Source organism: Colletotrichum tamarilloi (genome assembly GCF_030869305.1).
Source record: "Colletotrichum tamarilloi strain Tom-12 chromosome Unknown Scaffold_27.1, whole genome shotgun sequence".
NCBI classification, from domain to species: Eukaryota; Fungi; Ascomycota; class Sordariomycetes; order Glomerellales; family Glomerellaceae; genus Colletotrichum; species Colletotrichum tamarilloi.
This window is the reverse complement of record NW_026849410.1, coordinates 353,784-370,059: the sequence shown is the minus strand read 5'-3', so window position 1 is coordinate 370,059 and position 16,276 is coordinate 353,784. Positions and strand designations below refer to the sequence as shown.

The 16,276-nt window shown below is 52.3% G+C and overlaps 5 protein-coding genes across 5 annotated transcripts; 2 read left to right on the top strand and 3 right to left on the bottom strand.

The window, feature by feature from the left end:
• Positions 1 to 1,471: 1,471 nt before the first annotated feature.
• On the bottom strand, positions 1,472 to 2,334 carry CTAM01_08129 (uncharacterized protein; the record flags this gene model as incomplete). Its single annotated transcript, XM_060524150.1, has 2 exons — positions 1,472 to 2,184; positions 2,244 to 2,334. The coding sequence occupies 2 exons, from the start codon at positions 2,332 to 2,334 to the stop codon at positions 1,472 to 1,474; spliced, it is 804 nt and encodes a 267-aa protein (XP_060381316.1).
• Positions 2,335 to 3,580: 1,246 nt separating this feature from the next.
• Positions 3,581 to 4,469, bottom strand: CTAM01_08128 (uncharacterized protein; the record flags this gene model as incomplete). The annotated part of the gene is made up of 2 exons (XM_060524149.1): positions 3,581 to 3,827; positions 3,883 to 4,469. The coding sequence occupies 2 exons, from the start codon at positions 4,467 to 4,469 to the stop codon at positions 3,581 to 3,583; spliced, it is 834 nt and encodes a 277-aa protein (XP_060381315.1).
• Positions 4,470 to 6,316: 1,847 nt separating this feature from the next.
• On the top strand, positions 6,317 to 11,100 carry CTAM01_08127 (uncharacterized protein; the record flags this gene model as incomplete). Its single annotated transcript, XM_060524148.1, has 3 exons — positions 6,317 to 6,397; positions 6,472 to 7,829; positions 7,884 to 11,100. The coding sequence occupies 3 exons, from the start codon at positions 6,317 to 6,319 to the stop codon at positions 11,098 to 11,100; spliced, it is 4,656 nt and encodes a 1,551-aa protein (XP_060381314.1).
• Positions 11,101 to 11,632: 532 nt separating this feature from the next.
• On the top strand, positions 11,633 to 12,451 carry CTAM01_08126 (acetyltransferase; the record flags this gene model as incomplete). Its single annotated transcript, XM_060524147.1, has 1 exon — positions 11,633 to 12,451. One exon carries the CDS (start codon positions 11,633 to 11,635, stop codon positions 12,449 to 12,451), a length of 819 nt encoding a protein of 272 aa, XP_060381313.1.
• Positions 12,452 to 12,599: 148 nt separating this feature from the next.
• Positions 12,600 to 15,849, bottom strand: CTAM01_08125 (Mov34/MPN/PAD-1 family protein; the record flags this gene model as incomplete). Its single annotated transcript, XM_060524146.1, has 6 exons — positions 12,600 to 12,869; positions 13,045 to 13,237; positions 13,640 to 13,771; positions 14,073 to 14,252; positions 14,305 to 15,647; positions 15,712 to 15,849. 6 exons carry the CDS (start codon positions 15,847 to 15,849, stop codon positions 12,600 to 12,602), a joined length of 2,256 nt encoding a protein of 751 aa, XP_060381312.1.
• Between the last annotated feature and the right edge of the window lie 427 nt (positions 15,850 to 16,276).

The window sequence follows — 16,276 nt, the reverse complement described above, 5'->3', positions numbered from 1 at the left end:
AGTGCACATCTTGCAGATCTTGGCCTAGGGTGGTCCTGCATTATCCGCATTACAAAGGTAAACTGCTGCCGTATTTCAACGTCAGTTCAGCAGAAAAAGCATCCACCGTTAAGCTTTTAAAGGATGCACGTCTTTCCGGGAGACCTCCCATTGACAAGTGTGCCCACCTCTCACCCCTTTACGGCAGAAGTTGCCGAACGAATGTCCAAGGACTTTCTGGAAATGTGCATGATGTGATAGCTGTAGTGAGCTGGGAGAATTTGGGCCGCGAGTTTGCTGGTGTCAGAAATTCTGCCATGATCGTCTGGAATTCTTGACCATCCACCACGAACGACCGAGCGTGTGAAGATGCTACTACCCGATGTGTCGTGATGCCACACTTTTTCGATAATCTTGGTTTTGAACGGCATCCGTAGCCGATTTTCAGATTTATCTTTTGCGGATTTTCTAGTTGGATTTTGGTCGATGTTGTCGCCACTGTATCAAAGTGATTCAAGTTGCACCCAATATCTGTTCGAATGACGATGCTTTCAGTTTCGCCTGAAGACCTAGAGACATTTGTTGAGAGAGTAATCCAAAGGTTTTTTCCAAGTTTGAAGATTCAATCAAGTCAAGAGATTGCCTCACAGGGTTATAGAGACTCTCGCTACGTGTATCTCCGTCTGTATGCGTACAGGCTGGCATGGTCAATTTCCTGATGTGAGAGTTGTTGCCTCACAAATCTTAAGACAGGCTTTTGCAACACATGATACCATAATTCTTGTTACAAGTGTCCATCGAGACCTTTTTCACAATGGTCACTTCTCATGAATTGATTTGATGACGAAGTTGTAAGGCTGAAGAAGAAGCTCACGCCATTAGTTCGCGACACATCACTGAGTTCTAACCCCCTGTAGTGACTAATGAGCCTCTTGCCGAGGGAAGCTGCGCACCAGCTGCTTGTGATACTGTGGCCAAAAATATGACAGTTTCCCAAAAGAGACAACACGGAAACGGAGTTCCCCACATTATCAACGGTCATTTCTCCAGAGTGACATGATCTACAGACTATTCCTTGAACCCCTTACATCACATTTCCTTACGCCATGCAGATGTCCCCCTTCCATCGTTCACACCTCGAACAACCTGGTACATCATCGAGATTTCAAGTAGACCAATTTCTTACAGAGCCTTGGGACATCCGCGACTGAGAAGTAGAGTAGGTCGTCGATTGCTTCGTAGACCCGAATACGATGGTTATGACGATGGTATCTGGATGAAAATCCAACTTCGTGCTGGGTTACCCAATGACATTCGTTCCTTCGGAAATGACGCTTCAGGCCTTTAATCAGCCACTTTCGATGAGACTTTCGATGGTGTGAAGAAAGAATCTGTACTAGACTGCACAGGTGAACAAGATCTATCGCTGACGGCTGTAACAAAGCAAATCAGAACTACAGGTGCTGGACCTAGGATATAGTATGTACTCCAGCTAGTACATGTTCCCTTCTAGTACATCGTCCACGCTTAAGTCATCAATATCAGGCACCTCTCTTTCCCGATACTGACAATACCACTCGAGCAACTCCGGGATCGTATCAAAGGTCTTGTCGTCGTCCGGGCCATAAGCCATGTATCGCCAGGCCCACGGCTCGACTTCTCCGTCGGCCCGGGTTTTTCGGCAGTAGACTATGTAAAAGAAACTCTCCACGCCGTCCCCAGACTCCCATCCCACAGCGACGTCCCAACAACCATCAACTGAAAGGTCCTGGGGTCTCTTAACCGTAGCGTCGATCAAAGATTCCGTCTGAGAGCTCGCCCCAGTCCAGAATACGGCCTGATACGTCCATTTGGTCTCCCCCATCCCGGGTCCGGTCAATGCGCCCACGTACTCTGCAAGAATTCGAAGCTCTGGAGGAGCAGTGATGCTATCACGGACTTCCTCGAGACATTTCGTCTTCAGCGCGCTCTCCAGACGGGAGAAGTACAGCTCTCGGTCATGGCTGTTGGGAATAGACCCTCCACAACCGTCAAGGTCGCAAAGCGGTGCGAGTTCATCAAACTTTGTGAGCATATCTTCTGGACTTGAAATCAGGGTCCGGGCATCATTCCGACTCAGGACGCTACCAAAACAGTCTACCCTCATGTCTTCGGCTTCATCTCCCCAATCTTCTGGGTCGAGCTCAGCCTGTGTGGCAAGTTGCACTAGATCCTCTGCATCAGTCTTATTCTTCAAACGTTTCCATGATGTGATTTTCACGCACCGTAGACTTCAAGGGCTCGGCGATTGCGTTCAGCGATGTGTGCACGATACGCATCAACAGCAGCCTTAATGTCCTCGCGCGTTGAGTACATGGCCTTAACCTGATCAAGATCTGTCGAAATTGATGTACAAGCCAGAGACGTTCCCACTTTCAGCAAATAATACGGCGAGTGTTCGTTAATGCTGGTGCAGCTCGCTCGGTAAAAGGTGAGAGATGCCAGACAAAAATTACCTTGTTTGATGGGGGAAATGCCTCGTGTTAAAAGCAAAGCCAACGAATACGTTTACGCGAGCGCGCTATCTCCTTCTTACATATACTGGATATTACACCTGCAGGATAATGCATCGTAAACATAATTACCGATAATGGCATTGTTCTGTTGATCGTGATTGATAGGCGATCTGCAAGGAACCAACACATCCAGCAGGCTTTGTGAAGGCTTCGGACTTTGACACCGAGCAACTCCACTTGAGCCAGGCAGACATAACATTGACTAGTATGGATTTGGAAGGTGTTATCGTTCCTGCAATGTGTCTGACAGCTTTGCCGCCCGTGCCGCCAAGAAAGGACGTTCGGCACGACAAGGGGTTTCCAACGGGAACGGGAGTTCAGCGCATGTCTAATTGAAGTTCGAATTCCTCGTGCCGATTCCGGTTTCCACCAATGAATCTCCATAGACGTTCGTTACGGGTTCCCCCCAGAGTTTACTAACTAAAATTGATTCAATATGGGAGAATACCAGCTGCAGTCTTCGATTATCTACTCTAGTAATGGAGCGGTCTGTAACTCGAGAAAGAACCGATGCTCAGAATACGACAACAATCTCGCTTAGACCAACGACAGAAAATATCATGACCAATGTGGCGCCGGAGGGACGCGCAATATTGCCCACGTAGTATGCCATAAAATGACCCCAGACGAAAATAGCACACGATGTCAATTTTGACAGATGAGACTGTCTTCTCCCGCTCAGTGACCCTTGCGTGACATTATCCGCTGTTTGTGCCGGCCATCTCCGCTTCTTGAGAAGCAGAACAGCATGCGAAAAAAGAAATGTAGCAACGAGTGCCTTCTCAAGCGTCTGGAATAATGGAACAGCGCTCAACTCATTGCGCAGCAGTGCTGGAGGTATGTCTAACGTTTTACCGTATAATCTTCGGGTTCTCTGTAGAGAAAGCAACCCCATCGCAACATGAAAGCCCATTGAGAAAGCGTCAATGACTCTCTGGACTCCGGGAATCTGACCACAGACAGCTCGCCAAGACCTGGTCGGGGCCTTTGATGTACCTAAAACAATGTCATTCATGAGATCTCAAGATCGTTCCAGCTGAGGGGCACTAACCCTCAATAATGAAGAATGTAGATGCATCCTTTGAAGCTCCACGGGTACAAGTAGCTTCAATGATGCCGTGCAGTTGCAGACTGACCGTGTCATTACTGTGAAGGCCATCCCAATTTGGGAATTGCCGAAAGCTTGACGACAGATAACAGTCTTGGATGGGATTTAGGAGACGGAACCCATTATCAACGCCAGAGTTGTACTGAATGATCCACGTTGTGTTTGGGGATTTCGTCTTCAAGCCACTGTAATACAATGTCGTTAGTTCAGTATCCAGTATTGTCCGGATCGAAGACTTACCCAACTCTCAAACGCCGGAATCCATCTTCCGATCGAACGTTCATCTCTTCGTCAATATAAGAGCTTGCGTCGCCCACGACACCCATATAGTGTTGCGTTACTCGGCTTCGGAGATGAACGATCTCACCGGACCATAAATGGCTACGTATGTAATCCTCCTCTTTCGATTCAAACACATCTGCGGCGATGTCTTGCTCAAACGCCCATGGGTGGCGCCTCCCGATGGGGTCGGAAAAGTAGGCCCGATATAGTGTCTCGACACTGTATCCAGAGCCTACTTGTTCTAAGTCATGGAATTCAGCCCAAGCTTCTTCTTGATTGAGCTGCCATTCTGCGCCAAAGTTTCCCTGCTCTGGTAGCCAAACTTCATCGTCCTGCCACAGAAACCCAGCTCGAGGGAGGTACAAAGACAAAGGAACGTAGGGGATGATAGCATGAGGTGGCAGACTATAATTTCCCCAGTTGGGAATTTTTACGCTCTCGCTGATTGGGGAAAGAGCTCGCCTTGCCCTTGGAGACAGAAAGCGCGTATTGTAATTGCCTCCAGCTGAGATCTCTGAAATTGGAGAGAGAATACCAGTAACCATTATCCAAATCGCCATCGGCTGGACAATGCTTTGAACTGCTCTACACATGAGAGTCGACATCACAGTCGCCTACGGTTGCATGTTAAGCAGGGATCTAATCGCAGAGCAGAAGTTGAATACGTACATCCGATTTACGGCATAGCTCTGTTGAGTTGAAAAAATTGAGTGTTTGAAGGAGAAAGATTATTAGGGAAGCTGTTATCAAATCGAAGATATTGCATCCCAAGAGCGATGAAAAAACAAGAAGACAATCGCAGCGTCTTATGATAGATTGAAAGGTGGCGGGCTCGGCAGTTGTGTTCAGCTCACTCCACACAGCAATGAAGAGTAGAAAATCGGCAATGCAGCGCCCAGACCACAAAAAGTCCGTCTGCGGTCTTGGTTGAAGTATTGAACAGGCTCCGAGAATGCTTAAACAAATTGCCAGGGACAGACATCGTTCCAAAATGGCGTGTCTCGACTTCTTCTGGTAAAGCCAGAGAGTTGCCATGGCGCATAACAACAGTCGGGCAATATTCCCCAGTATTGAGACTGTTGTTTCATTGAGTGTGAGAATCTTGAGTGAAAGTAAAGGCAAATTCTCAACAAAGAGTTGTCCTTTGGCAAGGAAACTTCCCAAGACTTTCCCAATATGCTGCATTTCGGGATTGGTGCCTTCTTGGGAGGATCCGATGATGCCAAACAAGGCGGAAAACACGAAGAGGTTGATTCTAAGAGACATTATCATAGACAAATTAGTGTCACTGACCGAACTGAAGTTGGTGATGTGTTCCGCTTGACCAAAATCGCAAACGGCGCAGGCTACTGTTGAGGTGCCTTTATGAACGGGGCGTCTATCGCCGTGTCTTCGGGCGAATTGTATCGAGAAGCCCGAAATCAGGCTGCCTCTACCACTGATATTATGGAGTGATTGATCAATTGAGAGTGGCATGACACACAGCCCCTGTCTATCCCATCGCTGGCGGCTAACACCGTTCCTGGCAGGATTGCCCATGGGCTGTCGATGATAGTTGAGCCCTGCATATATTGGTCGTCGCATTAGGACATTGCTGCCTGCTATGTTCTTTTGACTGGATTTACTTAATTAGGATCACGGCCCGACTGTCATCAGCCATATGTAACCCTGTGATGTATGGTATCCAACATGAGCTTTGGCGAAGTGCACCAACCAACACTTTGGCGGTTGGCGATTAAGACCCTAGAAGGGCTGACCTGCCACTTCCAGTTCATGCACAATGCAAATTGCAATCACATGGCCTCATAAACTCTTCGCGCGGGTAATCTTTGTATGCAGGTTTACGGCGTGAATTGCTACACCAACGTGACGCTAAATTGCCTCAAGCTCTGCCGGGCCGACGCCAAGACGGGCCAGTTGCTTGTTGGAAGCGATTTCGGCTAGACTATCCGTCCAAGTTCATATTTCAGGCTGACCAAAACCCCCTGTTGGTCTTGTTGGTCGAAGCTGTTGCGATTCTTCAACATCGTCCTAACCTCAAGCGGCACAAAACCCCTGTTCGCCGTTTGAATGCGCCGCAAAGATCATGACAGGCTACGATGGATGGAAATGCATGTAAGCACAGTTTGAGTCACGATGTTCTGCTTCCAAAAGATAATTTCGGAGGACACTACGTTTTGAGGCTGTCTACTTACCTTCGTAACAGGAAGGGCTAGCTGTGTGAAAAAGATCGTAAGCATAGCGTTTGGGCATAGCATCTTGTTCAGCGCAGACAGGCCATCTTGTATAAAGAAGCTTCTACTACTCGTTTAGATATGAGTCTCACCTATGCCTGCAAAATCTTTATCAGTCTCACTCATCATTTGAAGCACAATCTTGATTTTTAACTATTATGCGTTTTCTTTGCGTCCTCGCTCTCGTGCTGACGGCTTTTCGTCAAGCCAGGGCGAAGGCTGTCTTTGCCCATTTCATGGTGAGTTCAACGATGCAATTGGGTGTAACTAAGCAAGTTCTAAGAAACCTCAACTCACTCTCATCTTTCATCAGGTGTCAAACGCCCAGAACTATACTTTGAGTGACTGGGCAGACGAGATAAAGCTTGCTCAAGCCGCTCACATCGATGCTTTTGCCCTCAACACGGCCTACGATCAGGGCGATGGCCCTCAGTACGATCTGGCATTCTCTGCCGCTAGCAGCGCGGGTTTTAAGCTCTTCTTCTCGTTCGATTATGCTGGTAATGGGCCTTGGCCGGCGTCGACCGTTCTGTCCGTTTTGAACAAGTTCAAAGGGAGCAGCGCCCATTTCTTACACAACAATAAGCCGTTCGTATCAACCTTCGAAGGACCAGGCAGTGCCTCTTATTGGATCAACATCAAGTCACAGACCAACTGCTATTTTGTTCCCGACTGGTCATCGCTAGGTGCTAAGCCGGCTATGGAACTTGCTGGTGGCGTGGCTGACGGGCTCTTTGCCTGGTCAGCCTGGCCATGGGGCAACAAAGACATGGATACCTTTGTGGATGCATCGTATATCACGTACTTGTCAGGAAAACCTTACATGATGCCGGTATCGCCATGGTTCTATACGAATCTCCCTGGGTACGACAAGAATTGGCTTTGGCGCGGCGACAGTCTTTGGGCTGACCGCTGGGGCCAGGTGCTCTACGTGCAGCCCGAATGGGTAGAGATTATTTCATGGAACGACTATGGAGAGTCTCACTACATCGGTCCTATCAAGAGCAAAGCCCTCGGGGCCATGCGTACTGGGCGCGCGCCAATCGACTTCGTCGCTGACATGCCGCATGATGGGTGGCGCGAGATCTTACCTTTCGCTATCGACATGTATGTTCGAAACACCACTACAATCGCCAACGAGAAGCTAGTATTCTGGCACCGAAAGCAGCCTGCTGCAGCATGCGATTCTGGTATGACGACAGGCAACACGGCCTCGCAGCTCCAACTCGAGTTTGCGCCAACCGAGGTCTCTCAAGACCGCGTATTCTACAGCGCCGTTCTCGGGTCGTCAGCGAGTGTTTCGGTCACTATCGGTGGTGTCACCCAGGCGGGGACCTGGTCAAAGAGCCCCGAAGATGGTGTTGGGCTCTACAGCGGCAGCGTCCCGTTCAATGGGAACCTCGGCGATGTAGTTGTCACCATCTCTCGCGGCGGCGGCTCAAGTTTCTCTGGCTCTGGTTCGGCTATTTCAACTCAATGCGGTGCTGGAGGCCTGGCTAACTGGAATGCCTGGGTCGGATCCGCTACCGGTGGTGCTGCCGCCGATCCAACGCCAACATCCATGGACGACCTGGTGTGCATCAATGGCACATCCATCGACAATTTCTCTGGTCTATGTTCGTATGCTTGTTCGCTGGGATATTGCCCGTTAGGCGCCTGCCTTTGTACCGCGTAAGTTTTTTGTTTTCTTCTCACTTTGAGCAAGTTATACTAATCATGTCTTAGTATGGGAAAGCAGAGAGTCAAGCCGAAATCCTCTGGCATCACCGGTTATCCGGCAGCCGGTCTCAACGAAAACTTTTCCGGACTCTGCAACTTTGACTGCAACCTAGGATATTGCCCAGAGGGTGTTTGCGACACAGTGCCAGGGCCCCTTACCACGCCATCAGTGTCCCCTTTTTCACCAACCGCCTGCACGGGCGGCACAGGACCTGGGAATTTCGGAGGTCTCTGCAGCTACGCATGCACTTTTGGTTTTTGTCCGAGAAACATTTGTACTTGTGGCAGCACGGGAGGCTTGGTTGAGACACCGCCCATCGTTGACGAAGTGGCGGGAAGCCCCGTGGAAGGCACTCAGGACTATGGGCTTTGCGCCTTTGCCTGCCCCAGAGGCTACTGTCCCCCCGGAGCTTGTGTTTCAAGAGACACGAGCGGTGATGGGGGCGCGGGTGGAGGGCCTCCAGTTTATATCAACCCGTCAGTCTGGCACGATCCCACACCAATCGTCTCCTGCATACCCCCTTGTGTGGTGGTTCTGCCGCCTTACACCCTCTCTGATAAGACGACGATCGAGTTTCCCCCTATCACGAAGACCTTTACAGAAATGTGGGATGACGATACAACTACGACAACTGTCGTTACTATTACTTTTCCCCCAGTGACCACGACGGAAATCCCCGTTTACAACATCAACATCACCAATTCCGGCGTCGATCAAGTGACATACACCATCACACCTTCCATTCTGCCCACGGCCAAAGTGACCTTTACGCCCAAAGTCAGTGCAACGAAAACCACGTCCCAGGATCCTGTCGTCATCATCATCACATCAACCCCCGTGGCCAGCAAGACATACCCCGTCATTACCAATCAGCCAACAAAAGTCAGCTTCACAAGCACCAGCCCGCCAGGGCCAACCTGTAGCGTCGGATGTGGAAAGATCTGTCTTATTGGTTGTAGCTCATGCGGCATCCTGGGTTGTGGAGGTATCTGCGCCGGCTGCGGTCCCGAGTGGACTGTCGTGGGAGGGGGCACCAGTGGTGAAGATGGAGACTGCATCGGACCTTCGTGCGGAAGCAAGAAGCCTGATTATGATTCTGAAGGGAATCAGGTTTGCCAGAAAGATGTCATCACAACCACCGGAACATGTCACAATGGCAACTATCCCGTCTTTGATCCGCTCTCCTTCACGGTGTCATGCGACCACGCGGCGGACGAGGCGCCGGACTACATGACTGAGTGCCAGAAGAACCTCGACAAAGACCTAGACCAGAGTGTTCTCGATGCTTTGAAATCACAGACCTGCTGTCCTGCAGCTAAGCGTCAGTCACCCCTCGAGCGAAGACAGGCGGCATGTGGTGTCGACCCTGACTATCCCAACAACCCTCCAAGCAACGGTCTCTACCATTCTGTGTTCACTTGCGACTACAGCAGATGGCCAAACGTCTGCGCCAATGCCCAGTCTGCCATTGTCAGTCGCAACAAGTCTCCAATCATGACTTACGCCGGCACCAATGCTCGCGTTGGGGCCATGGAGAAAATCACAGAGCCGTGGTACAGGTCCAAGTGGGAATCGGGGCCTGGGATGTACTCTCCCACCAACCCTAAATCAGCGCCTAATGCTAAAGGGGAGGGTTGGGGTCTTTTCGGCTGCCAAGTCGAAGAATACCCTTGGGGAAGCGGAAACCCGAATCGCAGTCCTAATCTCAAGAGATGGGATGAGCAGTCTGTCTTACGTCTTATACCTACAACAGAAAACGGCGACCATGGCAATTTTCTCCAGGACTGGTACAAGGAACAGGGCAGGAACAGCTTGGAGCAAGCCAAGGGCCTCATTTTCTCTGTTTCTTTCACTAATGGCCCCTCGGGAACGAGTGATGCCGACTTCTATGTTGACGCGGACAACCAGAACGAAGCTAAGAGGGTCAACATCTGTGCGAGGCCATATGGAGTCCCATTCCTTTTCGTCAACCATGTTTCCCAGATGAACGCAGGAGAGAGATCCTACGACCCCTGGTGGGACAATAAGCTCTTTGATAAAACAACGAGGATCAATGTGGACAAAAAGGGTGTGACCGTCAAGACTATTACGAACCAGTTGCCGAGCTTCTATTGCAAGTATCCAGCACCCGGAAAATCCTATTGGGATGATCAAGCCAATGCGTGGCAACCGCACCCAAATGTTGTGCGCCGCAACCGTGTTAGAGGCAACAAGTGGTATTCATGTGATAACTATCCGGGCTACTCGGGTCCTGCGATGATGAGGAGAAGCATACGTGGGGCAAAACGTGGCCTGACAGAGCTCACACCTGCCGAGGTACAGGAGCTCGCACGACAAGGGGCAAACATCACGACATCGGACGGACGGCTTGAAACAATCGACGAGCCAGAGGACGAGGGACCAGAGGAAATGGTTGTGCCTGCCCCCTACCACTTGAACCCCGTCGGTGCTGCTCCTCCTCCGGCTAAAACTAGTCATAATGTCAGCACCGGTCTTTCTCAGACGCCGCGCCGAGCAGCGGCAGGCAGCTTCTTGGATCCGAGCGCCTTCCTATATCTAGGATGCGGGAATGACGACGAGGATAATTGTGCTCTCGTAGGACAGGACTGCTCCGATCCGGCAGACAACCTAGACCCAGCCGACGGGGATCAGCCTATCGACGATACGCCAGATCCAACCTCAACGCCGCCTCCCGCTCCGGAGCCAACTCCAGACCCAGTTCCAACTCCAACACCAACGGCGGACTGCGCGTTCTGGGATTCCCTCGTAGCCTGGCAGTTTGAGATTTACAACATCGAGGGTTGGGTGACCGATGGCGGGAAGAAGCTCAAGGAAGAAGAAGGCGGCTGCGGTGCAATGACAGGTTGGAACTGGGAAGAGGCCACAAGCACCAGAGGGGCTCAAGTCCATTTCTATCTGCCATTCTTCATGGCGGATGGTTGTGTTGAGCGTGCCATCGTATCTGCAGGAGGGCCAAAAATCTCATGTAAAGGTTCGGGTCTGGGCAAGATCGCGGCACCGTCGTCACAGTCTGGCACGCCAACGAGTGCGGACCCAGCAACGAAGACGAAGACAATGGTCTACCCCAGTCCGATGCCGCTACCGACGTCGTTCGAGGACGCGACCCCGATCACTCACGAACCATATATTCCAATGGTCTGGGGGTCTTCCAATGCGACTGCGTCGTCATCGACAATGAGTGCTGTAAATCCAGCCACTTAGAGCGAAGCACGAGTAGTATTAGATGCACATACATGTGCGCTACTACGAGAAGAGAAAAACGCATAGGAATTGCAAGTGCTTTACGGTACTAAGTTTACATGCACCTGGTAGTAATTAGGTAGTGAAGGCATGGCTCTGATAATATGTTGCTAAATAGATTCGACGGATTTGAGCTTCATATGACTTACCTTACTACACGTAATTAGATGTGTGTGCAGAATGTATCGAATTGATCAACAAACTGCTCCCAAGTCCTATCTCTCTGTCTTCCACCATCCGTATCGGGAATGCCGGCCCTCCACTCCCCGGTTGAGTCACCCGGTCAGCTTACCCGGGGGCTACCCAGCATACAGCATGAACAAACCCAAGGTCCCAAACCCAAGCAAAATAAAGCACCTCGACCGGCCCTCCCCGTCCGTCATCCCCCCCTTTACAACATCCTCACCCCGTGCCAAGCCCTTCAAGTCCCCGCACCCGGCGTCCGTCATTCATCCCATCGCCCGACACCCCAGCGCCAAGCTCCTGCAAAGCCATGGCATCCTCCCCATCCACCACCTCCGCCGCACCGGCACCGGCAACCGCCACGGCACCGACCACAGCAGCGGCCTCCCGTCCCGCCAAAGCCACCGTAACCCTCCGCCCCGCAACAGAAGCCGACATCCCCGCCCTCGCATCCATCTCCGACGCAGCCTGCAAAACGGACTCGCACACCCAGCTCAAAGCCTCCATCCGCGGCGACGACGATTTTCCCAAGGGCATGCAAGACGCGCTGCAAGCCTGGATCGCGCACCCCAAAGTCGATGTAATCGTCGCCGAGGACCCGACAAACGGCGGACCTGTGGGATGGGTTGGATGGGTGAGGCGCGGGTTCGCGGGCGACACTGACCTCCCCCTCGACGGACCGGACGAAGAACCCCAGCCCGAGACCTTCTTCACGGACGCGGAGCAGAAGCAGAGAACCAAGACGATAGACGACCTCGGCGAATTAACAAACGCATCAATGAACCACTGGGTCAAGCGCTTCATGCCCGAGGGCTGCAAATGCAGGTTCCTGTGCACCTACGTCGTCTCCCCGGAGCACCAGGGCCGCGGCGTCGGCTCGGCGCTGATGAAGTGGGGCACCGATAAGGCGGATCGCGAGCCGGGCGTGTACTGCTGGGTTCAGTCGTCCATGGGCGGGCAGAAGGCGTTTGAGAGGCAGGGGTTCCGCGAGGTGGGCAGATTGGAGGCGGAGTTGGATGAGTTTGCGGGCGGAGTGAAGCCTGGTGGGAAGTTGGCAGGTGTCACGGGGAGCGAGGAGTTTTGGGGGCGGTATTCGTGGGTTTATATGAGGAGGGATGCGAGGGCGTGATGCGTATGATGAGATGAATTGATACAGTCAAAACGCCGTTAATGCGATGCTTTATGCCGAGGACCCAAATTGGTCTACACTACAACAAACCAGCGCTGTGCAGTCAAACTCTCAACCGGCGAGAAACTAGGATTCGACGATAGCCCATCTACAGCCCAACAAGTTTGCAAAACGTCATGAGACCCCACGCGCCAGCCAAGGGATTCATCATATCCTGCACCATCATCGAGTCCGAAATCGCCTCGTTGAAATCCTTCATCATCGGCACCTTGGGCTTCGAAGCCCAGAACTGTCGCATGTACTGGTGCCCGTACGTCAGGCCTGCGGCGAGCATGATGGGGAAGCCGACGGTGAAGATGCCCAGGCCGCGGGGTACCACGAGGGAGAAGGCGATGCCGCCGATGGCGGAGACGAGGCACTGCGGGAGATGGTGTTCAGTACATCATGGTTTTTGTGGAGAGTAAGAGTGAGAGTAAGAATGAGAGTGAGAGTGAGTGTGAGTGTGAGTGTGAGTGTGAGTGTGAGTGTGAGTGTGAGTGTGAGAGAGTGAGTGGGAGGGGGAGAAGTGATGTAAGAGAGGGGGCGGGACGTACCCCAACGAAGCCTGTTCCGACAGTATATCTGATTTCCCAAAGCTGCTTCTCGGCCGTCCTGCTCCATTCCGCCGCCTTCTTCGCCTTGTCTTCGTACTTGAGTAGTCGGGGAATCGAGTCCGCCGAGTGCACGAGGGCAAACGCGCTGACGAGGGCGATGAGGATGCCCAGCATGTTTGTCGGGAACGCCATTCTGTAGTTCGTTGTTGGTTTGCTTTCCTTTCCGACGTAATGTTTTGGTCGTATCTTTTTTGTGAGAGATTCCTCTTCTCGTGACAATGTGGCGTGCAAGAAATCGTTGGTGTTTATATGAAGAATGAGAGTGAGTTCCTCAGCTCACATGTAGAAGAAGTCGCTAGACCGCGGCAGTGACGTCATGGTTCGCCGAGCTACGACACCCGGCCAAAGTCTTCCGGAGAGTGGGAGGTGAACTCGACAGGACACGATCAAAATCATGGGACGGACAATGCAAGACACAGCGCTCTGGCCTAATTTGGAATTTCATTTCAGTCATTTCTTGCGAAACTCTGAGAGGGCCTTGCTTGTCCCAGCACCTACATAGTAAGCAAAGGGTTCATGAGATAAAAGCTCATACAACTCTCCCTCTCGGCTATCTGAGGTTGGATGGCCCACCACGGTCTGGGCCTCGAGCTCGGATGAGACACGTCCAGCCGTGCTCCTCATCACATTGAGCCGTGACATTGTTCGACCGTACTGCCATGTGGCTCTGCATTGTACAGTCCGCGGAGTCCCGACATTATCATTCGTCCCAGCTGAGTTGCTCGATGAGCATGCCCGCACCCCATAGCTATCAGCTGTCCAACGCCCTCGCCATGCAACAAATCAAAAGGTAGCCCGGAACCCATACTTGAACTGCAGACTGCAACAGTGTTGCTCCATACATCTCTCACCACTGATACGTCATCAAGAGTGGCAGCAGTTCATCGATTATGCCGACCGCCCTGAGCTGAACGGGCTAGTAGCTCTGTAATTCGCCATCAAGGCAAACATGTCGGTTCCTCCTTTACCTCTTCGGTCGCAAGTCCTTCACGTAAAAGTCAAGCTTCTCCGAGTGGTAAACATGACCCGGCGGGTTTTTCGCTCCGGTGTACAGGTTATCGATGGAGTGCTGGTGAAAGGTTTCCGATGCCGTGCACTGCAGGATGTGAGGCAGGCCTGGCGGATTTGTGAGGCGGAAGATGCCATATCTGATGCTGCGTTAGCCGTTGTCATGTGTGCGAAGAAATGGGTGCAACTTACGATGGAGAATGCCTTGGAGAACACACAATGGCGATACTCTCTGGCATCATAACCTGGTACCCGGCCTGCGTGTGTAGGTCTCGCGAGCTCATGAAGCACGTCTGCGTGGGATGCGTATGAATCCAGCCCACCACCAAAAGATCCTCATTGATGCAGTAATCCAGCATTGATGATTCGTTTTCCGTTTCGCACGTATCCGGCGTGCACTTTTGTTCGGGGATAAGAAGGCAGCTGATGAACAGTGCGTTGTTAACGGGTCGTCCACAGAGGATACCGCACATTTCGAGGCCTCTGCGAGTGTTGTCGGATGCAATGTTGAGAAAGGTATCCCTGAGCTGCGTCGGGAGGAACACGGGTCGGATAGGGTCGCCATTCTCCAGATAGGCTGCTGGCTTGAAGGCCAGCCGCTCCTTTGCCGCCGGTGGCATCACCTCCTCTTTGGCTGGCAACTCCGGAACGCCTCCCTGTAGCGTGTTGGCTGTTGACGGCGGCCTATAGGACGTTAATGGCTCCTTGCTTGGCCTCATAGGAGGTGCCGCATCGAGCTCCTGACGCATCATCGTGAAATCCTCCTTTGGCGGCTTCGGTGGCTGAGGCGGCGGCGGCGTGTAAGCGCGCTGCGGTTCCAAAGGCGACGCCTCCCATTCCAGCGCCCTTGGTCTTGATATAGACGGGTAGTTGTATGAGTAGCTGGGAGGAGCTCTCGGCGGGGGTACCTGGCCTTGGTAATTCGGAGCTTGCGAAGTGCTGAAGGTATCTTCGTCCCTTCCCCCGTCAGTTCCATCGAGCCGACGCCGTGTCGCCTCGATCTGTCGCCTTATGTCTTCCTCCTCTGATGCGGCCGTCGCTGGGCTGCTGAATTGCTCCCAGTCCTCCCAGCGGCCACCCTTCCGGCGCTCCTGCTCTTCTTCGGCGCTAACGCCGGCCTGCCGCGTCGCTCTCCTTGCAGCATCTCGCCTCTTGTAGTCTCGTTGCGCCAAAGACACTGCGAGTTCCTGGTTATCGGCGGCGTCGAGGATCTTGGCGTTTCCGGATAAGGTCGGGTCTCGAGCAGCAAACTCGTTGTAACTTGTGGGTCTGGTGGTGAATTCGTCATCTTCACTCTGCTTCGAAGCACTCATCAACTGCCACTCCTTGTAATCGCGGTCGATTTGCGGCTTCAATTCCTCCAGTAGCCCGAAAACCTCCTTGTTCTGGCGATCGAACAGCGGCTTCGTGAGCGCCTTGTTTTCGGGTAACTTGGCGTCGGGATGTGTTTTCAAGTGAGTAAGGACTAGTATCGAGTGTCGCCATAGCATCTGGTATGCTTTTCGTATGTCGCGATCTTGAAGCGCAAAGGTCGCCTAAATCGCATTGTCATTAGCGATCGCTGCGCAGGCAAACGAACAACCGAAATGGGGCACAAACCTCTTGAAACAAGGTATCTGCAGATCGCGCCCAGTATTTGAAGGGAATTGTAGTCCTAAAGTCGAAATCCTCTGCTGCTAGGGTAATCTCCTTGATGCTCATGGGCCGCGCGGGCCTGGGACTCGAAGGGCCGTTCATCTTGGTGGTGTCGGAGGAGTTGGAGCTCTCCGGTCCGGCTTTCGCTGTGTAGTGGCTGTTCAAGCTCGGGAGTGTCTCGTTGGATATTCGGTCGCTGGTGGTGACAAACACCGTTCAGGGAGACGTTGGCATGTTTCTCAGAACAAAAGGCCAAGCGTGGCAGCCTTGAGGTAGCAAGCGGGTGACCGTTTGGTCAAAGACGTCTTGCGAGTTTCGTCCCAGGGACCGTATGACGAAGCGCTAGAGGAGCCACGAGTGGCTGAAGGCTGAAGCCTGAAGCACACGCCCAGCAGCACCCCGCCATGGATGGGGGGGGAACCGACAAGGTCCGCACCAAATGGAGGGGCACGGGAGAGAGCTCGGGCCCCGTTCAGACGTGCATCACGTGGACAAAGTGATGGACACGTGATCGAGCTTTCACCGAAGG